Source organism: Misgurnus anguillicaudatus, chromosome 24, assembly GCF_027580225.2.
Source record: "Misgurnus anguillicaudatus chromosome 24, ASM2758022v2, whole genome shotgun sequence".
Taxonomy (NCBI): domain Eukaryota; kingdom Metazoa; phylum Chordata; class Actinopteri; order Cypriniformes; family Cobitidae; genus Misgurnus; species Misgurnus anguillicaudatus.
Genome location: NC_073360.2, coordinates 6,142,501 through 6,168,772, shown reverse-complemented (window position 1 = coordinate 6,168,772; position 26,272 = coordinate 6,142,501). Strand labels below are relative to the sequence as shown.

Here is a 26,272-nt window from a genome sequence, read left to right as displayed (position 1 = left end):
TATAAATATTTTGTAACAATAATCATGTGACTCTGAAGACTGGAGTAATGAGGTGAAAATTCAGCGTTGCATCACAGAAATTAATTATACTTTAAAGCATATTAAAATTGTTTAAGCAAATAATTTTAAGAATTTTCACAATATTACTTTTTGGGGGGGATTAATAAAAGTAAAGACTTAGGGGCGGTTTCCCGGACAGGGATTAAACTAGTCCTAGACTAAAATAAATGTAAAAGCTGTCAAGAGCGAACTGAAAACAACTTGCACTGACATATCTTAAAATACATCAGTGCCCCTTGTTTTGCCTCAAAAAGCACACAAGTAATGTTTTTCGTAAGGCAAGTTTTTTTAAATCAAGTTATATTTCCAAGTTAAACTAAGGCCTTGTCCTGGTTTAAGATAATCCCTGTTTGGGAAACCACCGCTTAATGTTTCGTTAGAACATTGAAAACCCACAAACCAAAATTATTATGCAGCCAGATAAGGGTAAGACATACCAGTATATTTGGCAGGGGACCTGAAAGTTGGCACAAATGGCCAGCCAAACACCTTCAGGCTGTTGGTGTTGTTGATGCAGTGGGCCATATCCCCGGAGTAGGTGAGAAGGGAGGCTGGCTTGCTGGTCACTGTTGCAGTCCCTCGATCCTGATTTCACCTGTTCAGGCCTTCCAGGAGGTAGAGCTGGAAATTCAGTGCATTAGCACTGGTTCCTAGAAGAAGAACAAGACATTTATACTAATAAAAAATAACTTTTGCCATTAATTCTGAATAATGCATAGAAATTATTTAAAAATATAGGAAATTGCAAGATGGCGCTGTTGTGTGGGGTATGCCGTCTGCTGCTGTCGTCTGCGTATTTTAATACGCTAATATCTATGTGGTTGTTATTGTTATGGGGACAAATTGCATCAACGCTGTTAGTATACGACCGACAAATACTTTTAAATTTGCGGATAGCCACCGATACGCTACAGGAGCAAACACCTTTGCGACACCTGCCGCCTCCTTTTCTGACGGAGATACCGGTGTGGCTTCATCGATTACCACCTTACTATGCCCCGGTGAACAGACGGCGGAAGAGACGGGGTAAGCGTGGCGGTGTGGCCTTCAAGCTCAAGATCCTGCTGCAGGCAAGCAGGAAGCTGAACAATAGGATTGATCGACTGTGCAAGGAAGTTGGTAGCAACTGCTCCTACACTTGGCACTTAAGCGGAGACACCTATGCTTGGAATATACCTGTTCTACCCAGCAGGGAAGATCAAAGGCCCCGACAACGCTCGCCTCATCTCCGCCGCCGCGGCGTCTCGGCTAATCTACTCCGGCCCTTGCGCAGAGCACCACGCCAGATGGAAGATCCGATACAGCTAAGGATGGCCCTGATCAACGCGAGGTCGGTGGTAAATAAGACCTTCAATAACAGAGATTTCTTCTCTGCTCGACCATTAGACTTTCTATTCATCACTGAAACATGGTTTTCAAATGGAGACTTGACTCCATTTTCGGAGCTTGTACCACCTAGATGTAAATATCAAAATTCACCCCGCCTTGCTAAGATGGGGGGGCTTGGCTACAATTTTTCAGACTGCTTTCAATGTCGGACTATACAAAGAACTGATTACAACAGCTTCGAACTACAGCTGCTTATGCTGGACTCAAATTCTCCTATTGGTGTTGCGGTGGTCTACAGACCCCCAAAGCCACATAAAGACTTTTTGAGTGACTTTGCTAACTTTTTAAGGGATATTATGTCAAACTTTTGAGAGATTTTTAATTCTGGGGGATTTTTATATTCATATATGCTGCCCTCAAAATTCATTCATCAAAGACTTTATAAACCAGAAGATTTTGATTTAGTGCAACTGGTAACTGGACCTACACATATAAAGGGACACACCCTCTATCTTATTCTGTCCCATGGGATACTGCTGAGTGAAACTGAGATATGCGATCATAGTTTCTCCTGATCATAATCCCATTACATTTAGTATGCCTCTAGCACTTAACACGATAAATCTCTGTAAAACGGGGATAAAGACACGGAGAATCACTGATGCTACCTACACTGTCTTTGCTGAAGCTTTTGAGGAGCATTTTAATTATCCTGAATTTGTTTTATCAGAATTGAACCCGGATGAACTACTTTATAATTTTGATTTTACCTGCAATACTATTTTAGATGATATAGTGTCACTGAGAATAAAACACATGAAATCCATTTCTGAGCCCTGGGTAAATAATACTTCTCAAACCCTGAGACAGATATGCAGAAGGGCTGAACGGAAATGGAAAAAAGACAAACCACAGGTCTCTTATGAGATGCCTAAAGACTCTCTTTCTTTAATTATCAAAATGAGTTGAGAGTGGCCAAATCAACTTATTTCTCTACCTTTATAGATAAGAATTATTATTAATTATTAATACTGCTATAAATCCAGTTGTGTCCATCTACCCGAGTGAGTCAGTGGTGTGAATGGTTCTGCAAGTTTTTCATAGAAAAGATAACGGGAATTAGATATAACAGGCAACTGATCACGGGCAACCTTGTAGGTCAGTTAAACTACACCAGCAGGCTAAGTAAGTTTATACCAATCACTATGACCTTTTTAAATGACACGGTGAAGCAGCTAAAACCTACAGGATCACCATTATCCCAGCACGACTATTTAAAAAAGTGTTCAATGCAGTGAGTAAGACATTACTACACTTTGTAAATAAATGTCTTGAGTTGGGAGTTGTCCCTGAGTGTTTAAAACATGCGTCAGTGAACCCATACTAAAGAAGCCAAATTTAGACTCCTCTGATCTATCAAATTTTAGACCTATTTCACATCTCCCATTTTTAACAAAAATTTTAGATGTAGTCCTATGTCAGCTGGAAACTTTTTTGAATGAAAATAAAATTTCTGATATATTTCAATCTGGTTTTAAAAAGTTTCACTCCACGGAAACGGCGCTTGTTAAAGTGCTTAATGACATTTTTGTAGCCACTGATTCTTGGGACTCGGTAGTTTTGGTACTCCTGAATTTAAGCGCTGCATTTTACACGGTAGACCACAATGTGCTGCTATCTCGCGTAGAACACTTAGTGGGCGTTAGAGGCCCTGTTTTACATTGGTTCCAATCTTACCTTACAAACAGGAGTTTTTCAGTCAACATTGGTAACTACCAATCTACATCAGTAAAGTTAACGTGGAATTCCCCAAGGCTCCACACTGGCTCCTATGTTATTTTCATTATACATGCTTCCTTTGAGCACTATTTTTAGAAAATAAAACTTGAGCTATCATTGCTATGCAGACGACACTCAAATGTATTTTTCCCCTTAACCATGGAAAGAATCTAGAAGAGATGGCTGAGTGCCTTGAGGATGTGAAATCATGGATGTCGCAAAATGTTTCAGTTTCAATGAAGAAAAGACTGAGGTTATAGTGTTTACACCTTACAGTTCAGGGGAAAAAACTAATATAAATCTTGGTTCTTTGACACCATATGTGAAGCTATATGTTAAAAACCCGGGTGTGGTACTGGACAGTGACCTAAAGCTTGAAAAACAGGTTTATCAAATTGTAAAATCAAGCTTCTACCAGCTACGAACCCTGGTAAAAATTAAGTCTATACTTTCAGTCTCTAATTTTGAAAAAGTTATACATGCTTTTATCTCTACAAGGCTGGATTATTGTAATTCGCTTTATATGGGGATCATTGAATCATCCATTAAACGTCTTCAAATACTAAACTAAATAAAACTAGAGGGGACAGGGCCTTTTCTAGTGCCGCTCCTAGACTTTGGAATAGCCTCCCTCCTGAAATTAGAGTTGCACAAATCTTTGCATCTTTAAAGGGAGGTTAACGACATTTTTATTTGATCTGTCGTATGCAAATTGAATGTTGAAGTAATTGCCCTATTGCTGTCGCTGTATTGTATTGCATTATGTTTTGTTTTGTTCTTTCTGTACAGCACTCTGGTCAACGGAAGTTGTGTTTATTGGTGCTGAATAAATAAATTAAATGAAAGGAAAAAATTATTATTTAAAACATCATACATGTGAGACCCCATCCTGGAATGAACCTGTTCATGTGGCAATTAAAAGACTCCTGGGATGTGGACCCTCTGGCACACAGATACCTGGTCAGGATGACCCCTGACTTTATTGTGGTGCCCATCTCTGTGTAAAGTGCCACTCCTGGCAAGTCCAGGATGCACTTGACATGGCGTTTCTGCACACGCCAGATGTGCTCCATGCGCACCTCATTCAGGAGTGGCACACCCATAAGGTCCCTCCCATTTGCCCCTCCCAGCTCCTGCAGCAACCTCTCAATGAGGCATATGGTGGCCTCTTCACCGCGCATCATCCTGCGGCAGTAAAGGCTGAGGTCCTTTTTACTGATGCTCCTGTCCACCAGGACATCAGTAATACCTGGCACACCCTCCTGCATCAGCTGCAGTCTTTTTGCCTGCCACAACAGGCTGAGGTCCCCAGCATCTCACTCAAAGATTCAGGCAGACAGGCATCCCATGAAGGTGAGGTAGAGGGGATGGGCATCAGTGGTGCAGCTCACGGTTGCACCCTCACTCATGACGCTACAGCCACAATCCACATACAGCAGAACCGGGGGTGTAACTGCTGCCTGGCAGTACTTCTCCATGACACCAGACACCATCCTGTCCAGTCCTGGCCCCTCCTCCACTGACAGGACACTGGTCACTATCTGGCCAAACTCATTTCCTATTGAGGTGACCCAGAGTGCTGTCCCCCGTCCATGGCCAGCCAGCTACTTTGTGATCTGAAATTGAAAAATGTAATGACACATTCATGATGTAATATTAACATTATAGTTTTTCTCAGTCGCTTTAACAATTTCTTTACATTCTCTGAACTTTAAGTGCAGTTGTCACAAATGTTAAATGTTATAACTCAACCAGAAAATTTATGTGTCACACTGATCAAAATGTTTAGATGTTTTTTCACCATGGATATATACTTGTTATAAACAATTGTAATGGTCCTCTGGGTCCGTTTTGCTTAGCTGGTTGTGGTGCGAACTTATAAGATAATCATCATGTGAAATACCTGCAGAGTAGGATATAAGAGTTTTTTGTTCTCTGATTTGTCCCCCTTATGTTACCCTCTGGCTTTTCATTAGTTTTGGGTTGCTTTGTTGTGATTATTTTTCTGCTTTATGTATTTGTTTTGTTTTGGGTTTTATGTTAGCAGGCCTATTTGTTATGTTGGAATGTTTATTATTTTGCATTACTTACTACTTTATTATTACTTATTTACTACTTTATTTACTGCTTAATAGCAGTGCTTTTAATGTTAATTATTATGAGTTGTAAACTTAATTGTTGTTAATATTTTTTAATTTACATTCGCTTTCGTTGCCTCCTTCATTTCTGGCGGTTCTGAGACGATCGTGACACAAATTTCATGGATTTGTTTTGTTGACTATCTGCTTCAAATTCTATATAAGAATGTCAGTTTTGTTTGTGTATTACACTGAGCATTTTAAATACAGATTCAGACAGAAGGTACAAATTCAATAAAAGCCAATATTCCAATACACAAAAAAAAACTTACATTAGTATTTATACATTACATTTATGTTTGCAGAAATTGTATGATTACATTACAGTTCACGTATACCTGTAAACATGTAAAAATTCTCAGTTACTTGTTTATCCGACCTTACTGTTTTGAGAAAAAAAAAATGTATTACCTTTTTGGTGGAATCCATCTTTAAGATGTGCCAAAAGTCGATGTGATGCTGGCCTTTATATGGTCTATACGCCAGAGGATGTCCCTGCCATATACTGACAGCAGCCAATGACTGGCGGGGATGTCGATGGGCTCTGGAGGCTCCTGGCAGAACACTGGAAAGATGCTGGGTCGATCCACAAAGTAAGCACACTCCCCAACATAGTGTGCCAACCGATTCAGCCATTCCTCCCCATGGTTCTCCTTTAAGTGCCTCACCAATCGAGCTGGACTATTGCCCAGCATCCGGTCCCGAAGCAGCCTAATGACACGGATGCCACAGGCGTTCCTGAAATGCACATTGTTGCTGTGATTAGTTTAAGTGCGGGGAAGTCTTCCCAAACAACATATTTTCTACACTAATTTACTCACTTTCGGGTCAGGATCAGCCAGAATTTTTTCAGATGAGGCTGGTCCCGGACAGTCTGACTTGTTGACAGATAGTTGAGAGAACACACAGTGCACCTGAGTGTCTCTGTCACCATCAGGTAATATCTGTCAATGTCCAGGACCTTCCGAGCCCTCTTGTGGACACCATAGCCTGTCAGGTTCTTGCCACAAGCTGGGCAGGATACCTGCACCTTCCACAGGTGGTAGGGCATCCACACCATCAACCGATGAGTGAAGAACCAGTCAGGAGTTGGTGTCTGGTGGTAATTAAGGGCTGGGACAGGGGGCTCATACCACAGCTTCAAATCTGGCCGCAGCTTGCCAGAGTGAAATAAGGTGTTTGCAATCCACCGCTGGTCCTGCACAGGGATGGTCTTGCTCATTTCACCTGCCAACCAGAATGAAGCTGGGGCCCCAGCAGGGGCTGGCTGGACTCCTCCACGCTCCTCCTGTTTGAAAGACAATGTGTTTATTGTATAAATAAAGGCTGCACTAATATACACCACAGCCTGTCCACTAGTTTTTTTATTGCTTTGGTGAAAATTTTCACAAGCAATTGGTAATTTTTAAAAAACTTTTATAATCAAATCACAGATGATAATAAAAGTGCACCCTTTTTTTCTAAGCTTTTCAGTGTATTTTCAATTGTGTTAGCTAGAAATACAGGAAACTTTGCTTTACCTTCTGATAGAGGTCATACCCCTTTGCTGCCTTGGAGATGGTCTATTTCCTCCTCCAGATGGCCAAACTCCAGAGCTGGCAAAAGCCCTCAACCTTGCCATCCACTCACCATTCACCTAAGCCTTGTGGCTCTTTGGCTTTGTGCTCATCTGAACATAACATGGAAATATTAGTAAACAGGGGTATTTTTGCATGTACTGGACAACTACACATTTTTTAATTAAATTATAATGATAACTATATAATGGCAAAGCTTTATTTTAGGGTTTTTAGCTAGTGGCTTTTTAGCATGCATATTACTAGAATATTGACTGTTTATTAGTAATTTTTAAACACATATTAAAGCAACACTATGTAGTTTTTTTTACCTTTAAATAATGTCTATAAAATTATTTCAGTGAAAGAACAACTTTTAACTGGACAAATTGTACTGTTGCTGCAACCTGAGCAGACTCCTAGCTGCTACAAGCACACTCTGAAAGTGGCGGTGGAGGGTAGGAAACACATCCCCACTCTTCCCCCTGCCTGCAGAAGAGTGTCTGATACCAGGCACTGTTGCGCTTTTCAACCACATGGGGGAGCTGTTAGTCATTTTTACATGGAAACTACAGAGTGTTGCTTTAATGTCTTATTCTGCATGACCTTATTTTACATTATTTATCCTACCAAATACCTTAACATAACTAATTTACTAACTATTAATAAAAAAGCATTAAACAAGGAGTTTTTTAAGGGAAAATTAATAGTTAATCCCCATACTAAAGTGTTGCCAAACAAATTAATTAAAAACAAAAATGCAAGCTAACTAAATGATGTACAATTAGCCATGGTTTTACTACAAATAAAAATGAAAAAACATGTATAGTTAAACCATGGTAACCACAAACCTTGGTTTGTTTCACTATACACAGTTTAACCATTATATTCAAAGTAAAAACTGTGTTTATACAAATAGAAATCAATCCACCAACCGAAAATTATGCTTACTGCACTTTTACCATAGTAAAACCATGTTAAGGAATGACAACATCTACAACTATAACACTGTTTTTTATTCAAACCGAACTTTAAGCTGACTTTTGGTGTTTTAAATGTTAGATAATATACAACTCATGATAACGTGACCACAGTTTATAAACACTAAACACTTTTACCACAGTAAAACCATGTTAATATAACGAATGACATTCAAACCGAACTTTAAGCTGACTAAATGCTATTTTAAATGTTACATAATATGCAACTCGTGATAACGTGCACTCTAAAAAAGTAATCTGTAAAAATGTCCTGGCAGAAAATTACCGGTACTTTTTCCGTTATGTTTACAGACATTTCCGTTTATTAAAAAACTGAACATTCTGTAGATTTATAGAACACTGTCCGTAGTTTTACAGAACATTGTCCGTAGCCTTTAGGGCAGTGCTTCTCAAATAGTGGGGCGGGAGCCCCAGGGGGGGCTCGAAGCGACACCGGGGGGGGCGCGCGAGACCCCGGGGAAAATACTTTTTCAGGAAGTGTTTTTTTTGCACTGTCACTTAAAGACATTACACCCCAATCACGCTGATAAGCCGCTTGAGTTTTTATTATTATTTATTGATTATATTTAATTTAATTTTTCAGTATCAAATGGTCAAAAAATATTATACTTTAAAGGGGCCATGGCACAAGACTTTTTTAAGATGTCAAATAAAGCTTTGGTGTCCCCAGAGCACATATGTGAAGTTTTAGCTCAATATACGATATAGATAATTTATTATAACATGTTAAAATTGACACTTGTTGGCGTGTGCAAAAATGCGCCGTTTAGGGTGTGTCCTTTAAAATGCAAATGAGCAGGTAAAATGCCTGTAAAACATAAATACGGAAAATTCCTTCATATTTACACAGTACTTTGTCCGTTTTTTTACGGATTTTTTTAGAGTGTGACCACAGTTTATAAACACTAAACCTTTTACCACAGTAAGGGGGGGGGGGGGCATGTCCAAGATGGCGCACTGACTACACGTGTTCTGGAGAGCTCGGCAAATTCTAACTATTAATTTGATTTGTAGTGCAGTAAAGTAGATTTTTTGCTTTTACATGATTGTATGACTGTTACAGCAATCGGTATGGTTGACAATGGGAAGATCTGAAAAAAGAAAAAGCAAGAACTCGGGCCAAACCAATGCTAATCTTATGAGCAAAGCTACCTCAACGAGAACACAAGAAGCCACAAACAAGCTTTTAAGCGACAATCTGCATGATTACTCCAAACCAGTAATGGATTCTGCAGATATCATGCTTGCGGAGGAAGTACTTCCTCCTCTTCCCGAAACTCCTTTCAAGTCTCCGGCTGTTAAGCAACGCAAGACTGAAAGTTCGGATATCGCTAACATTCTCATGCAACTCGGTGAACTCTCGAATCTTATCAACAATCGATCTGATGCCCTGGAAAAAATGGTGAGAGAGAATGCACTGGCGATCGCGAGCATGAAAGAAACTGTTGTGGAGAATACGAAGCAGATAGCTGATGTGAAGACAGCGGTGGAGTTTGTGAGTGAAGAAGTTAATGATCTCAAAGTCAAAATCGGTGCAATGGAATCGCAGGTAAAGAAGATTGACGTTAAATCCTCTGAGCAAGAAAAGCGTCTCTCACATCTCGAAGGATATACGCGGCGTTGGAATCTGAGAATCTATGGTTTACCAGAGAAAGAGAGAGAGGATGTTCGTGAACGTGTCATCCAGATATGCCAACATCTTTTACCAGAGGCAAAAGACAAACTTCCTTACATCGTTGATACTGTACATCGACTTGGACGTAAACTGCCAAATGTTGAAAAACCAAGAGGGGTAATTTTCCAGTTTACATCCCGTTTTTACCGTGATGCCGTTTGGCGGGCAGCCAAAGACTCTTCATTTCTCAGGAACAATAGCTTAAAGATCGCCGAGGACTTATCTCCATCTGATAAAGAAAGGCGAAATAAACTGTGGCCTCTTGTAGACAAAGCACGACGCGAAAACAAGCGTGCTTATTTTGTAGGAGGAAGAGCATTTGTGGATGGGATTGAAATATTTCCACCATCTTGAACTGTCTTTGCTGACTATGTTTATCTAACGTTATTCCGCGAGATGCCTATCTTCACTGCCTCAGGGTATGTATAGAAAGACATATATTTCAAGGCGGAAATGTCTTTCAGAAAGGTAATCTGCTACTTCAAGTACACTAAAATCGTTTAAAGTTAGTTACTTTGCACTTTACAAATTTATCACGGAGTTTTGCTCAATAGTTAGTAAACAAAATGTTAGATCTTTTTGATCTTCATTGGTTAAGAGTTCTCATATATTGCCCTTGTTACCTTACCAAACGTAAAGCTATTTTTTTGTATCTAAAACAGTTTAATTCTGACTTTTACTTTCTACAAGAATGTCATTCTGTCAAAGAAGATTTTAATCTTTGGCGTTCACAATGGGGCTTGGACCTGTGGATGTCCCATGGATCCTCAAGCTCAGCTGGGGTTTGTGTTTTGCGTCATCGCTTTAATGGGAAAATTTTGTTTACTGAATGTGACTTAAATGGTCGGTTTATTTGCCTTTTACTTGAAATTTCAGATAAGAAGTTTGTTGTTATCAATGTTTACGGTTTCAATAATCAAAAAGAAAACGAGAATTTCTTTAATCAATTGGAAAAACGTATACTTTCAACACTTAATAAATACCCCAATTCATATCTGGTTTTTGGGGGAGACTTTAATATGGTTATAGATAATAATATTGATAGATGGCCCCCAAAACCAAATAATTCAAATTCCTACTTAAAGAAGTTTATTGAAAGGTTTTCGTTAATAGATAGCTGGAGAGAAACTCACCCATTCTTAAAAACATTCACATGGAGTAATATAAATGAGGTTATTTGCAAAATTGGTAATCTTATGGCGAAAAGTATAGAAGATATCACTGATTCTGAAAAAAATGAAATTGGGGAGTTGCAACATCAATTGGATAAAATATATAAATATAAAGCTGAAGGGGCTTACATCCGTTCTCGCAGAAAGTGGCTGGAAGAAGGTGAGCAAAGCTCTGCTTATTTTTTTAGACTAGAAAAAGAACAAGCTAACAAAAACAATATTAAAAAACTTCTAATTGATGGTACAATAAATGAGGACCCGAAAATTATTGGACAATTCTGTGCAAAATTTTATAGCGAGCTATATTCATCACAAGTTTGCCACCAAGATGTGAATAACTTCTTTGATTCTATTCAGAATGTACAACAACTGAATATGGTAGATAAAGCCTTTTGTGATGCCCCTATCAATCTGAAAGAGATTGTTGATGCGATTAATTTATTAAAAAATGGAAAATCTCCAGGAACCGATGGACTCACTTCAGAATTCTATAAATTATTTAATGAAAACATAGCACCATTTTTATTAGAGGTTTTTAAAGAAAGCATAGAAAAATCTTTTCTTCCACCTACTTTATGTCAAGGAATAATTACTTTAATCCCAAAACCAAACAAAGACCCCCTTCTCATAGACAATTGGCGCCCAATCACCTTACTAAATAATGATTACAAAATAGTAACCTTAGTAATGGCTAAAAGAATTAAATCAGTACTAAATTCTATTATAGATGAAACACAATCAGGTTTTATGCCTAATAGACATATTTCAAACAACATACGTTTAATATTAGATATTTTGGATTACTCACATTTACTTCCAAAAGAAAGCTTTTTGTTATTTTTAGATTATTATAAAGCATTTGATACGCTAGAACATGATTTCCTGTTTCAGGCGATGCATAGAATTGGATTTGGTGAAACTTTTTGTAAAATGGTCCAAATGCTGTATAGAAATAGTAATAGTTCCATTAAGTTAGGTAATAGCACTTCTCCTAGATTCTTTTTAAAACGTGGTGTACGACAAGGATGTCCAGTATCTCCCTATCTTTTCATAATTGCAACCCAATTTTTAAGTTTGTATATCAAAACAAGTAATCTAAAAGGTATAAGTATTGATAATTCAGAGATAATTATTAGTAGGGGTGTGCATTGGTACTGCTCTCACAATTCGATTCAATTACGATTCACCAGGTAACGATTCAATTCGATTCTACGATGCATTGTGATGCATCAGAATTCTACTATACACAACAAGGCAAATTTTTAATCAGTCAAGTAGTAAAGTCAAGTGCAACTATTCTCAACAAAAACAAGCTGAGCAGCTTAAAGACAATTGTATACCTGAGATGAGAATTTTACACACAGCATAGGTCTTGTCTAGTTTTCCCTTTAACTTCGTAGAATCCGAAATGTGCCCATGTCCACTTTCCATGGAAAATGGTGCGTTTTTATTTACCCATCTTTCGCGGTCATCTCTCTCTGCCTCAGCCATCTTGATTGTTGTTGTTATGCCCTCGGAAGTAATTGAAACTTCACAACTTTATTGTCCACTTGAGGCCAGATAATAAACAGTGACATAATCGATTATGGCACTTTGCTGCATCGATGCTGAATCGTGCATGCACGCATTGCGATGCATCGCCGAATCTATTTTGTTGACACCCTTAATTATTAGTCAATTGGCAGACGACACTGTTTTATTTTTGGAAGATTCTCTTCAAATTCCGATTGCATTCCATACTCTCCAGCTTTTCTCTAAAGCTTCAGGTCTACACCTTAATCTTAATAAGTGTGAACTACTTTCAGTTAAAAATTGCTTGACTTCTTCAAATAATGGTATTGCTGTTAAAAATAGTGTTACTTATTTAGGTATACAAATAATTGAAGACAAATTAAGGTGCTCTGCTAACTTTGATCCAGTTATAACAAAAACAAATGGCGCTTTTCCATTGCATAGTACCCCACGGTTTGGTTTAGTTTGGGTTGGGTCAGCTTACTTTTGTGAGCTTTTCCACTGGGTGCAGTACGTAGTATGCAATACTTTTTTCGTACAACCTTGGTTGGGGTTCCAAGCGACCCGAACTGATACCAAACGTGACGCGAAAACACTGTAGATCACTGATTAGTCTGAGAGAAACGTCACTACCAGCGTCATCGCTATAATGTAAAAGATTAGCTTTACCTCAGTGCTAGCTTGCACTGTCTCGAACAAACATGTTGTCATCTGTGCTCTTCTAAGTTCCCAAACTCCCTTTTAGCGATGAAAAACATCCACATGTTGACAATCAGGGACACCATAACAGTTTTTTTCCAGACTTGCAGTTTGTGGCAGAACATTTGCGGCGAGCACGTCTGCATTATATATGCTTAATGCAACTTCAATGAGGCTCAGCGGCGGAGTGCCGTCGACTGACGCCACGGGTCGGGTGTTTATTAGGCCTGGCAAACTCGATTCCTTTTAAGGATCCGGGTTATTGTGAGTCACTCACTAAAGTGATCCGGGTTGTGTGAGTCACTTGAGTCACTCGAGTCAGTATTGCTAAATCGCCAAGGAAACTCAGTACAGACCCACTTGTAACCGGCTGATCCGCGCGACTCGAGATTCTTGGAGCCGGAGACATTGCGGACCATGGGACTCATGAAACACTGCAGAAAACTGCTGTCAACTAAAGCTGGCAACATGGGAGACTAAAAAATACCACATCTGAAATATATATATTTCTTATTTTTATTTATCAGTTAAATCAGTTAAGTATTGCATACATTTTGATTCTGATTTACCCTTTAATCCAGAAATACAATCTATAGAATTTTTTAAGTCAAGTTTAAAAACATTGAAAAGGGGTTTATTTTTCATAAACTTCGATACCACATGTGAAAAAGTGAGTCTTCCTACTACGTTATGGGTCAGAGCCGGAGAGTCTCGAGTCTGTAATGTTTCCGGCAGATCTGCGAATCTGCAGTGTTTCCGGCTCTGACTCGGTTACGGATCAGCCGGTTACGAGTTGAGAGATTCTCGAGTCAGAGCCAGAAAAATTGCAGATTCGCATGTCTCTCTCTCGCAATGTTTCCGGCTCTAAGTGAGAATCTCGGGTCAATTCGCGGCTCGCACGGATCCGCAGGTCTCTTGAGTTTGCAATGTTTCCGGCTCTGAGTGAGAATCTCAGGTCAGTTCGCTGCTCGCGCGGATCAGCAGGTCTCTCGAGTTTGCAATGATTCCGGCTCTGAGTGAGAATCCCGGGTCAGTTCTCGGGCAGATCAGACGGTTATGAGTGGATCTGTAGAGCGAGCGAAGTCTCATTAATAATGTTGAAAGAGGTTTGTGTGTGTGGTGGCGCTGTTTATGGTTTTACTTGAATTGTAGGACTCAACTGATCCGGGTTAATGATACTAGAGACTCGCGACTCATGAGTTAATTTAAAGATCCGGGTGAAAGATCCGAGTGAGTCACGACTCAAACAGGTCTAGTGTTTATACAAAAACTGTCATGTGAGACAGAGGTAGTGATAAACGCGATATGCAAACATCTATTTGTGGTGGCCAATTTTAATTTTGTGGCGGACTGAGAAATAAATAAATGTATGGGAATGTACAGCGCCGCTCTCACTTGTATGATGACACAGCAGTAGGCAGCGCAAAAATAACGACACGCCTATAATCCCTCCCACTCCGAAGTGATACGTAACTCGATGGAAAAGCTAACCACCCCAAAGTGAGGTGAGCTGACCTGACCCAAACTAAACTAAACCGTGGGGTACTATTCAATGGAAAAGCGCCAAAAAAAGGTTAAACTGTTGGTTGCTAAGGGACCTCTTTAAAAGGCAGAAGTTTACTTGTCAAAGCTGAGGGCTTATCTCGCCTCACTTATGCTGCTCAATCTTTGCATGTTGACAAGTCCACTTGCAAATTAATAGATATTATTTTGTTTAAGTTTGTATGGAAAAACAAACCCCACTATTTGAAGAAGGCAGTCTTAATAAACTCACAAAAATGGAGGACTAAATTTTATTGATTTCAATACATTAAACAGCTCAATTAAAATCAGTTGGCTTAGTTGATTCCTTAATAACCCAACCTCTGTGTGGAATATATTCCCTCAGTTTGTCTTTTCACAATTGGGTGGAGTACATTTAGTTTTAATGTGCAATTACGATATTCAAAAACTTCCTGTTAAACTTTCTAACTTTCACCAACAGGCTCTTTTGGCATGGATTCTTATGTACAAGCATAATCCCCCCCCCCCCCCCCCACAGATGCTATATTTGGAACAATAGGAATATTTTATTGAAAAATAAGTCTTTGTTCTATAAACACTGGTTTGATAATGGAATATATCTTTTGAGGCAGCTCTTTGATAAAGAAGGCATACTGTTCAGATATGCTGAATTTCTTTTGAAATAAAATATACCTGTAACTCCTAAAGAGTTTTCCATTGTTATGGATGCCATACCATCTGGTTTATACATGCTTTTCAAAAATTACACATTAACTATGAGTTCAGTTTCATTACCGGAGCCTGCGAACACTCTTATCGGGAAGATATGTTTTGTTGAAAAGAAAGGAAGAAACCATAAAATAAGAGCTATACTCATTGAGAATGTTGCTTGTGCTCCCTCGGCAGTTCCGTATTGGAATAGACTTTTTGATAATTTAAATTGGAATAATATATGGTCCTTGCAACAAAGATTTCTACTTACAAACGAAGTAAAAGAAGTCTCTTTTAAATTACTTCATAATATATACCCTACCAAAGATTTTCTAAGAAAAAGATTAAATTCTAATTTCAACATCAAATGTATTTTTTGTCAGAATGACACTGAAACGCTTCTTCATATGTTTTGGTTGTGCAATTATACTCAGCAGTTTGAAATATGTTGGTTTGTTTATTTCAAATAAGATTGTTAAAGGTTTTTTATGAGTCCTAAAATTGTTATTTTGGGATTCTTTGAAGGAGACTCAAACGCGTGTTTTGTAATAAATCTGATTTTGTATTTGTGTAGGTTTTATATACATGAATGCAAATGTTCTAACTGTAAACCAATTTATGTTGTATTCTTACAAGAGTTTAAACAGTATTTAAAAACAATGTTATTTTCTCTCAACAAGAAAGCAATCAAAACATGCACAATTTGCACGACTTATAATCTTTTCAATGTTTTTAATTTGTGATTTCTCTTAAATTTTACAATGTCCTCACCTTCTTTTAAATGTATACTTTTTCTTTTGTCTGATATGAGCCATTATAATTAATTTTTGTTCTTTTTGTTCTTTTCCTTTCCTTACGATGTTATTCGTAATTGTTGATGTGTTGATTGTAATGTTTTAATTTTGTTAAAAAAAACTTTCACCACAGTAAAACCATGTTCATATAACGAATGACATTCATTCCAGACTTTAAGCTGACTAAATGGTGTTATAAATGTCGTGATAACATGACCACAGTTTATAATACATCACAAAATAAGGTCTTAACATGCATTTTATAAGGATATCATTCAAATTTAACGTTATATCACTATCGATTACTAAAAGGAGACACTCGACAAAACGGCGTTGTGTCGGAGTCAATATAACTAATATATTGACAATTAATAATAATTTTTCCGAGAGTAAAGTGTCGATATTTCTATAATGAATATAAGTGGCGGTGAGTGGCTTGCGATTAAATCTCTCACAATGGAGTGCGAGCGACGCGAATGGCTCTCGTCCATTCTCACAAAAGCGAGATCAGCGATTGAACGAGAACGGAGCCTTAGAGACATACGATCCTGATCCAAGTAGCGCCACAGAGACGGAGAAGAGAGCAGTGTGGGATGGCGGAGGACGGGCTGTTTGACAGGGCTGTTTGACAGCGAGCGACAAGGATAAGAATGGAGTCCTAATGGTGTACACAGGAGAGCTTATTTCCTGGGAACCAACAATTCCAACAGAAATGCAAAGCGACGCCTCGGTCAGGATTTTTATAGAGGTCACTTGGCCTGGGGCTGCGATGTAAAGCTCCAAAGAGAAAAGCAGCATACCCCAACGGGGGGCTCGAACCCACGACGCTGGGATTAAGAGTCTCATGCTCTACCGACTGCGCCAAAGCCGGCGCGTGTTAGTCGAGGTAAAGCAACCAAAAGACGGCACAGCGACGCGGGTTCGCGCCTCGCTCAGACCAGTGGTGGAGTTCGTGTGACGTGTCAGTTTGACGCTGCTAGTGCACGCATGTGTCATCATCGTTGTCTCCCGCACTTTAATCAATTGTAAATCAGCCCCCCAGCACTGTAATTGGACACTTTTAATAACGGAATAAAAACTATAAACAGGACTGTCCCTGTTCTTATGGTGTGTTTTATTGATTAAAGACTTGTTTTTGAGTTTACAGCTACAAAATATTGTTTATTCGTAAAGTATAGAGTAGCCAAATTAATAGATTATATAAATAGACACAGAAACAATGTGAGGGCAAGGATTAAACATTTATTATTTGCATAGATTTTTAAGGTAAATAAAAAACCAGAACAGCAATGTTATTAAAATAAAATAATAAATAGTAAACATTAATAAAATAAACATTCAACTTAGTAGTGCAATTCTGATGTATCAATGTTAATAATAATAATAATAATAATAATAACAACAAAAACAAAAACTTGCAGTGCACCTTTGACATGTCAGACTAAGAAAATAATATTAAATCAAAACAAACATTTATCACAGTAGTGCAACTTTGAAAGGTCATCCTAAACAATAACAATAAAAAACTTGACCATAAACAAGGTAAACTTAACATTATTTACAGTGTGTATAGCGTGTATATTATTTATAGTGTGTATATAAAATGTGAAATTTTTAAGGAGCTGGAGGATTGTCAACATAATAAATATTAAACATTAATAAAATAAACATTCAACATAGTAGTGCAATTCTGACGTATCAATGTTAATAATAATAATAATAACAAAAACAAAAATTTGCAGTGCACCTTTGACATGTCAGACTAAATTTTTTTTTAAATCAAAACAAACATTTATCACAGTAGTGCAACTTTGAAAGGTCATCCTAAACAATAACAATAAAAAACTTGACCATAAACAAGGTAAACTTAACATTATTTACAGTGTGTATAGCGTGTGTATTATTTACAGTGTGTATATAAAATGTGAAATTTTTAAGGAGCTGGAGGATTGTCATTTCCTGTTTTTTTTTTCCTATAACCACGTCCCTCCAGCACAGCCCTCCATTCAGCATATGACTGAGTCTCAGTCTCTTTGCAGTACCAGTTGCCAAAGTACTGAAGATGTGATGGTGGCTTTCTCTCTTTGTTGCACTTTCTACAAAGAATAACATCTGTCTTCCTCACATATTTGCGTGTGACAGTTCCAGTGTCCTCCCTCATCTGTTTTCTCTTCCTGTACTGCTGAGTGGAGTAAGGTACAGCTTGACTGGATGTTTGTGTCTGAGCTGATGGTGGCATAGCAGAAGGTAAAGGTACGTTAAAGAACACCACCTGTGAAGTTCCAGGCACTGAAGATGATGTATCTACAACTGTCGGAAGCTGCAGGGAGGGCAAAATGAAAGGCAGAGAGACGGGTATTGCTGGTGTAATGATAGGGAGTCTTTGATGTGATGGTGGTGCCTGGGAGATGGCTGGAGGTTGTGACCTCCTCTTGAGTTTTGCCTCCCCAGCAGTGTTTCTTGGCAGGACAAAAAGGTGAGGCTCAGCCAAGCTCCCTGAAAATAGGGTCGGCCCTTTCTGCAAAGCCGCAGGAAGCTTCTCAGGTCCAGCCATGGGTGCATCTGGGAAATTGATACCCTGCTTTGTAACCCCCACATCCTGTGACTTGTCACGCTTGGAGAACCTGGAAAAACATAAAACAACTAGTATTAATAAACATTTAAACAAAAATAAAAAAGTGCTGTGATCATCTACTGTTTAATCACGACTATAATGCAGCAACATTACACAGCTGATATCATATAGCAATTGATCACACCCTAGTGTCATGTTGCTTTTGTAAAATGACTACTTTAATTGAAATTAACATTGGATTATGGATTCTTACAGTCTGTTAAAGACCATGTCGTAAGCAATAAATCATGTCTTTCATAATAGAAAAATAAACAGAAGTTGGACTTGTTGATTTGTTTCTAGACCCGCCAAAGCACTCACAGTTACATTCAGTCAACCGTGTCAATTACTTAAAGCAGCTGAGAGCTATACAGAGGGTTCATGTTTTGGTATAGCAGTAACAATGTTAATTTACTCACCAGTCTGAGATTGTTGAAGCGTTCATCTGTGGAAGCTGGATGGTGGTTTCTCTCATCACCCTATCATTGGTGAGGATGCACTCTCGGATATGTCTGTAGACCCGTGCAATCATTGTGAAGCGGGTGACCCTCTCTCCATTAACACGCACCGCGTTTTGGTAGAGAGCACAGAGCCTTATGAAGATGCCCTCCACCACTCTGTTGCAGTCAGGCCTCTGTGCAGGACTATGAGGCCCAATGAAACACCTACAAATTACAGAAGAATACATATTATTAATGTAAGATTGTTTTCAGTGTGTGAACTTTTCTCTGTTGAGTTTATTGTTCTATTCTGTCAGATTTGCTTTGTGTTTTATAGATGTTAATTTTTAATATCTGTGCAGAGTTATGTTGTCTTGTTTGTTTTCTGGGTCATTGTTGAAATATCATATCAATAAATTAGGTGTCTACTGTTTTACTGTGTTGTGGCATTATCACAGCTTTGGACAAAAAGTGTCTTAAACTGTTGTTAAACACAGAGATTATTTTTGTGATAATCCAAAAGTCTATGAGAAAAATAAACTGGCTTTTTTGAGAGGGTCAGCCAACAAAAATATGTCATTCCTGTGGCACTCTATAATGACCCCGGTCTGCGTTTTTTCAACGATGTATGGTTAGAACTGTGTCCATAGGAATGTAACTTACATAACATAAAATCAGCATTAAACGTAAATCACAACTAACAATTTTTGTTATATCTAGGCCAAGTATGAATTTAAGAGGCTGCAGGAAGATAAGATAGTAATAATTCGTCAGGTTTTACTAAATATATATCTTTTATAAATATCAAAACCCTCAAACAAATCAAAACCCTGTATTTGCTAAATTTAGCATACCTTCTGGTGCTCTCCACACCTGGTGCCACATTCTTCTTACTGGCCCTGAATCGTCCCTGTTTTAGGTTGGTTTGGTGACGTGGCGAGTAAGTGGTCTTTTTCTTATCAAACTCCCCCAATGCCTGGTGACATATACAGTGATGACTTGGGTCTGGTTGCCGGAGGGGTTGAAGATGATGCTGCAGACACTGATGCTTGTGAAGCAGCAGAAGGTATCCGCTCTGTGTCAAAGGTGGGGACAGTGATGTCTTGAAACTCCTCAAGTTCATCATAAGCTTCCTCCACCTCTATAGCAACCTCAGTGGTCTCAGACTCTTCAATGGCCAACCTGTAGTCCTGCAGAACTTTACCAGTTTGCTGGTAAAGATACTCTACTCCGATAAGTTCACCTTTAAAATATTAAAACAATGACAATTAGATAATATACCAGAATATTATATTATTACTCTTTATTATAACACTGTTTGTGTGTGTGTGTGTGTGTGTGTGTGTGTGTGTGTGTAATTGTCACCAAAAACAACAAACAGTTATCTACCAGTGTACTTTCTTGGCCCAACATAAGGGCTGATTTTCATGCCCATGACCTCCTCTGAAAGAATATTGGCAGCATGACGGAGAAGATGACTATAGGAATGTGGCTGCTGCTCATCAGTTGTTGCTGCCACAGCCCGGTCCTCATTCCACCTTGCAAGTCCATCCAATAGATACGCCTGAAAAAAGGTGTCACTTGCCAGCGTGCCTGTACATTAAAAAAATCATATAAATACATAAATAACTGTTCTTGCTATTCTCATAATTATTTCAATATATAATTAAGTAAAATCTTATTAAAAAAATTCTGTGACTAAAATTACTTACCTGGGATGAATCTGTTGAGGTGCAGATGAAAAGACTCCAGCGAAGTAGAACCTCTGGCACAGCGGTAAGTTGGCAGACGATGCCCTCCCTTCATTAAAGTGCCCGTCTGCATGTAGAGCTGCACACCTTGAGGATCCTGGATGCAGGCCACATGCTTTCGCTGGGACTTTATGATCTCAGTCATCCGGGCTGAGTTTATTAAAGGGACTCCCAGAGTGTCACGACCAGCATCTCCTTCAAAGGCCTGAATGAGGCTCTCAATCATCGTCAGGGTCTCCTTGGTCCCACGAGTGGTTCTCCTGCAATGTAGGGCTAGCTCGCTACGGCTGATACGGCGCAGTACATCAGCTTCAGATGATGGTCTCCAGTCAGCTTCTAGCTCTGCACGCTTTGCCATCTTCAGGGCCGTCAGGTCGTCCTGGTCCCACATGAAAATACAGTGGCTGAGGCGACTCATAAATGTGGCATATAACGGGTGACAGTCAGTGGTGCAACCCACAGAAAATCTCCGCATAAAGTGCCATATATCCAACCGGATGGTCATTTGCTCCCACTCTTCAAACATCCTCCTCAGAAGAGTGTTGCCACAGCAGTCTCGGTCCACATACAGTACCTCGGGAGGAGCTACCCCAGCCACTCTGTATCTCCTAATGAGGCCTTCAATCATTGGCCCAAGACCAAAACCCTCACTTGCTGTGAGCACGGACATGATCACCTGTCCATGCTCATTTCCAACATTGGTTGCCCAGGCAGCGGTGCCATAGCTGGGTCCTGCTAGTTTTCTGGCTACTTTTTTAGTGGAATCCATTTTTAAGATCCGACCATATTGTGATGTTATAGCGGCCTTGATCTCATCCAGCCGTTGCAGGACATCCTGGGCATAGACCTGCATCAGCCACCGGTGCTTAGGGACAGAAGGCATTGAAGGAAGCGGTTCAAATGTCACAGGCAGTATCAGGCTTGATGTGACAGCACTGGCGATCCCCTTGCAATCTGTAAGATATTGGACTGTTTTTTGCAACCAGACCTCAGCATGACGCTCCTGCAGCTTGCGCTGGATCTGGCTGCTGCTGTTTCCCAGGCCTCGTTGACGCATCAAACATACTACCTGAAAGTCACATGCAAGTTTTGAGGTTAGAATGCAGGGGAACTGCACTCTGTGGCCAATGTCGAGTTGGGAGACGATATCATGGCTCCAGCTGATGACCTTTCTCTTACATCTTCGGCAGGCCAGGTACTCAGATGCCACAAAGTACACACTATTTAAAGCAATCACGACCCTGATCTTTTGATGCAGGCCAGCTGAGGTCAGAAGGTCTTTCTGACAGTCTGGATGTGGACAGGTCAGCTTCAATTGCCACAGCTTTCGTGGCATCCAGAGCAGCAGAGGATGGCCAAAGTAATTCTCCAAGGAAGGAGCACTACTGGTCTTCAGTGGTACCGGTGGAGGATACCACCAAAGTTTGTCCACCCTGTTATAGATCAGCTCAGGACGGCCTGGTGCAGCCCACCTGAACAGGGCCTTGGATATCCACCTTTGGTCTACTTCAGGCAGGGTGTGTATCCATCCAGCTGGAAGACAGACTCGTTTTGCTGGAAAAAAACATAAACACTAATTCACATTGTTGCACCAACAAGGCTTCAATTAAGCCTAGAATTTGACAGACAGTTTAGAGCTAATCCAGGGTTTGTTGATCTTAGTTTAATTTTAATTTGACTTGTGTTGCACTACTTCAATTTAAACACAGATTAACAAATCTTAGATTAAAACCTTAACTACACCCTTCATCTGTGATTTATTTTGTCCGCCATGATGAATTTGCTGTAATTAAACAGCAACAATGTTGACGTTGTCATTCAAAAGAAAATAAACAGTTTATGCAGGCAAAGGTAAAGTCATTTTTGTATTATAAATCACTACCTACATGCATCGGAAATCTAAAGGGTTGATTCAAAATAATAACATTTGACAATCTATTAAAACAGTCTATTTGTTAGGGATTTACAAGAGGAACCCAAGTGCAGACGGTGGTGGGGATGCACACAAACTCTTTATTCAAACAAACAGAAAATAAAGCCCACGAGGGGGCAAAATAACAAACAAGATACTAGACAGAGGGAGATAAACCTAAACAAGACTAGACCTAAAACACACTTAACACTAAGCAGGGAGACACTAAACAGTGAACTAGACTAATACAATAAACACCACTAGACTAGATTACAAAGACAGCGTACTCACAAGTATTCTGAACAAAGCACAAGCACAGGACAATGAATACAAGAGGATTAAATAGAGGAGCAATCAAGAGGGGAACAGGTGACATGAATCAAACAATAATGGGATGATTAACAAGGAAACAAGGGGGCGGGGTCAGGAGACGAGACAGAAAGCACATGGCAATGAAAAAACAAAGCCAGTGCTCTCACACAAAACATTGGGCTGCCATGATCCTGTCACTATGACTTAAAAACTGTGACTTGAAGACAGGACCATGACACTATTGTATTGATTAATGGAGCAATGTGGCAGGAAACAAGCTCAGATATTGTGATATAATGCTGTGCCAGCGCATTTGTCATGCCGCCGTGTCTGTTCATTCTCTGCACTTCAGTTCCTGACTGACAGAGGAGATGGCAGTATGCATCGGTAACTGTCGTCGGTGCTATTAATATACTTTTTGAATGATCGACCTCTATCCTGTGTATTTAAAAAAAGTCTATGTATGTACTGTAGGATAGGGAGGGTATCCCGGACTTGATGCTTCAAAGCCAATAAAACATCTTAATGTGCCGCTAAATTTACTCTGTTGAGACATTTTAAGAAACGCATCTTTGAATAGCACCACCACACTCGCAGTGTCTGTTTCTGATCATTTATCCACACATTTAATTGTAAAAAAATTTTTTAAACCTCCTATGCACGTTTAAAGTTAATCCCTAACTGAGATTTAAAACAGAGTTTAAAGTACTGGAGTATTTGGGCCTAATCCTTGTCAGTGCAACCCACCCATTGTTTTACTTTACTTTATTATGCCTGTAAAGGAAACTTGAATATTTTGTTTTAAATAAGTATAAACGTACATGCCACATGTGCCTCCTCAAACATAGTTGCCTCTGCCAGCAGTGTGCTGTCATCTATCTCAGTGGACACAGAGGGCTGGGTTAGGGTGGCTGAGGGCCCTGCGGTGGCTTCAATGGACACAGTCGGGTCGGTGAGGGTGGCCGTGGGCCCTGTGGCTCCCTCAATGGACACAGTTGGATGGGTGAGGGTGGCAGAGGGTCGTGCACGTGCCTGGGCCAAAGCTACAAAACAAAACAAGGGACAATTAAACATGACTCCTGAACAGCAACAAATACTAAAAACAAACCAAGTATTTTACACATAAATGTTTGCTTACAAGGTGTGGTTTTGATGGGGGAAACCATCCTTTTTATGGTCTTGGTCAGGGTTCTTTGGTCAGGCAACTTCCCAACCAAGAGGGAGCGTAGAGAGGCAGTGGAAGCATGGGTGGTGGCAGCGTGCTGGGTGGGTGCAGCGTGCTGGGTAGGTGCAGCGTGCTGGGTGGGTGCAGCGTGCTGGGTGGGTGCAGCGTGCTGGGTGGGTGCAGCGTGCTGGGTGGGTGCAGCGTGCTGGGTGGGTGCAGCGTGCTGAGTAGGGGCATCGTGCTTGGAAGCTTTTGCATCATTTTGCTCTTCCTTCATAGCAATGGCAATTTTGCCAGAAGGAAAGAGCTCAATATACTCCCTGAAACTCCCCTTGTTGTGGGCATGTTCTTGAGAGTCTTTGCTGCCTCCTGTGGGGTCCCTCTTCATAGATGCAACCAGGTAAGCAGCATACCCTAGCGCATTTTCTGCAACCCACCTGAATGTTTGCCCACGAAAGATACCAAACTGGATTTCAAAGAAACCCAGCAGGTGCTTTCTGTTAGCTGGATCTCCATGGTGCTGACTTAAGCTTTTCTTGGCCTTGTCCAGCACAGCCTCCGGGGACAGGGGTCTTGTGTAAGGCTTTCCTTTGTTGGCTTCCTTCACCTTTGCTGCTTCCAGTGTGTCCGAAAGATTCAGGCTGCCATCAGCCCGTCTCCTGAAGCGAGGCTCCATCTGAATTAAAAAATGAAGATATAAATATTACAGAGAAAAAGAAAACACATTTGGTAATCCAGCTGTGTAAATTACATTAGTATATGGGCAATTCCTTACAAATGCTAACTTTACCATGAAACATTTTTTACCAAAGATTTTCACTGCATTTATTGCTTAGATGTCAAAAATTTGTGGTTTTTATACCCGTGTGAGGTCTCTTTCTTAAAGATTTTAAAGCATTTTAAGTATGTCTTTTTCATAATCATATAAAAACCATTTCAGAACTGTCACATCCATAACAGTACATATTCCTCTTTAATGCACACATGAAAATTACATTTAAATGCATTGTTTTTGTTCTAAAAAAGGGTCATCCCTTCTCTATTTGTTTTGTTTTTGGCTTCTGGTTTGTGCATAATAATTCACTGAAATCCTACAATGTTTTCTCTCAAAAACGTGTCTTTTTTTCACTTCCATAACATTCATAACAGTCCCTCATCTAAAATAGAAAACTTGTGCATAGATTGATATTATTTTGATGTCTGATAACAAACATATTGACTCTGACTATTTATATTTCATGTTTTGACAAAAAAAATCACATTAATAACGCAGAAATTGCATATATTTACTCATGATCACCTTACAGTGTTGCTTTTTATTATTCTATGTATATAAATATGTATATTTTTCCAACAGATTCAAAATGTTAACTAACATATCAGCATTATATTCCAGAGTAAGCTCTAATAACGTTAAAAGTAAAGCATTTAACGTTAAATCATGCATTTACAATTGATTTAGCTAAAACAAGTAAGTTTAGCATCAAAATACACTTAAAGGTTCTAAAAATAGAAGCATGTAACTTACTGTGTACGAAGCTGTAGTAAAGCTGTAGTAACTTACAGTTATACTTTATTGCTCTGTGAATCTATAAAACATACAGATTAACTTACAGTATAACAATTATAACAACAACATATAAAATAACAATTGATGTTTAATTAAAAGTTTGTATTAATGACCTAAATTACAAAGCTAATGTTAGCCTGGCTAACGGTACAGGTGTTTCGTTTAAAACAATTAAAAATTTGCTACTGTACTAAAAATAGAAGCATGTAACTTACTGTGTACGAAGTTGTAGTAAAGATGTAGTAAACTGTAACGTTATACTTTATTTTGATTACTCGGCAAATCTATAAAACATATAAGTTTGATTACAGTAACGTTATAACGATTACAACAACACACACATATATATATATATACATATATATAAAATAACAATTGACGTTTAATTATTAGTTTGGATTAATTACCTAAATTACAAAGCTAGTCTGTGCTAGAGGTTTTTCGTTTAAAACAATTTAAAATATTTGCTACTTTATTTTTGTTGACAAGTGACTTACCTGAAGATGTTTCTCCGGTCGTAATCCGCAAGCTCTGGGGGGCTCTTGACGTTGATTGGTCAATTCTTGGTTGTTACTAGCA

General features: G+C 39.2%; 3 protein-coding genes across 3 annotated transcripts in view; all 3 read right to left on the bottom strand.

Annotated features, from left to right (window-relative positions):
• Window positions 1-17,263: 17,263 nt before the first annotated feature.
• LOC129437307 (uncharacterized) lies at window positions 17,264-19,298 on the bottom strand. Its single transcript, XM_055195460.2, has 2 exons — window positions 18,963-19,298; window positions 17,264-18,553 (listed from the first exon to the last, which is right to left on the bottom strand). Exons 1-2 carry the CDS (start codon window positions 19,229-19,231, stop codon window positions 17,863-17,865), a joined length of 960 nt encoding a protein of 319 aa, XP_055051435.2. The 5' UTR covers window positions 19,232-19,298; the 3' UTR covers window positions 17,264-17,862.
• LOC141361620 (uncharacterized) lies at window positions 19,070-22,375 on the bottom strand. The gene is made up of 4 exons (XM_073863179.1): window positions 20,696-22,375; window positions 20,373-20,576; window positions 19,838-20,226; window positions 19,070-19,208 (listed from the first exon to the last, which is right to left on the bottom strand). The coding sequence occupies exons 1-3, from the start codon at window positions 22,068-22,070 to the stop codon at window positions 19,943-19,945; spliced, it is 1,863 nt and encodes a 620-aa protein (XP_073719280.1). The 5' UTR covers window positions 22,071-22,375; the 3' UTR covers window positions 19,070-19,208; window positions 19,838-19,942.
• Window positions 22,238-26,272, bottom strand: part of LOC141361574 (uncharacterized) — a 4,413-nt gene continuing 378 nt past the window's right edge. The window contains exons 1-4 of the mRNA XM_073863088.1: window positions 25,652-26,272; window positions 24,097-24,799; window positions 23,784-24,001; window positions 22,238-22,288 (exon numbers count right to left, since the gene is read on the bottom strand). The exon at window positions 25,652-26,272 is cut by the window's right edge and continues 378 nt beyond it. Coding sequence (XP_073719189.1) covers window positions 22,238-22,288; window positions 23,784-24,001; window positions 24,097-24,799 — 972 coding nt within the window. The 5' untranslated portion in view covers window positions 25,652-26,272. The remainder of the gene's footprint in view (window positions 22,289-23,783; window positions 24,002-24,096; window positions 24,800-25,651) is intronic.

Bases quoted from the DNA above. Each gene is read 5' to 3' on its own strand.
- LOC141361620 (XM_073863179.1), bottom strand. From the start codon at position 22,070: ATGCCACGAAAGCTGTGGCAATTGAAGCTGACCTGTCCACATCCAGAC. The intron at 20,577-20,695 runs GTAAGTAATTTT...TTTAATGTACAG, and splicing joins CCTCAACAGATTCATCCCAG to GCACGCTGGCAAGTGACACC. The intron at 20,227-20,372 runs GTAGATAACTGT...AATATTTTAAAG, and splicing joins TGGGCCAAGAAAGTACACTG to GTGAACTTATCGGAGTAGAG.
- LOC129437307 (XM_055195460.2), bottom strand. From the start codon at position 19,231: ATGTATTCTTCTGTAATTTGTAGGTGTTTCATTGGGCCTCATAGTCCT. The intron at 18,554-18,962 runs GTGAGTAAATTA...ATGTTTTTCCAG, and splicing joins GCTTCAACAATCTCAGACTG to GTTCTCCAAGCGTGACAAGT.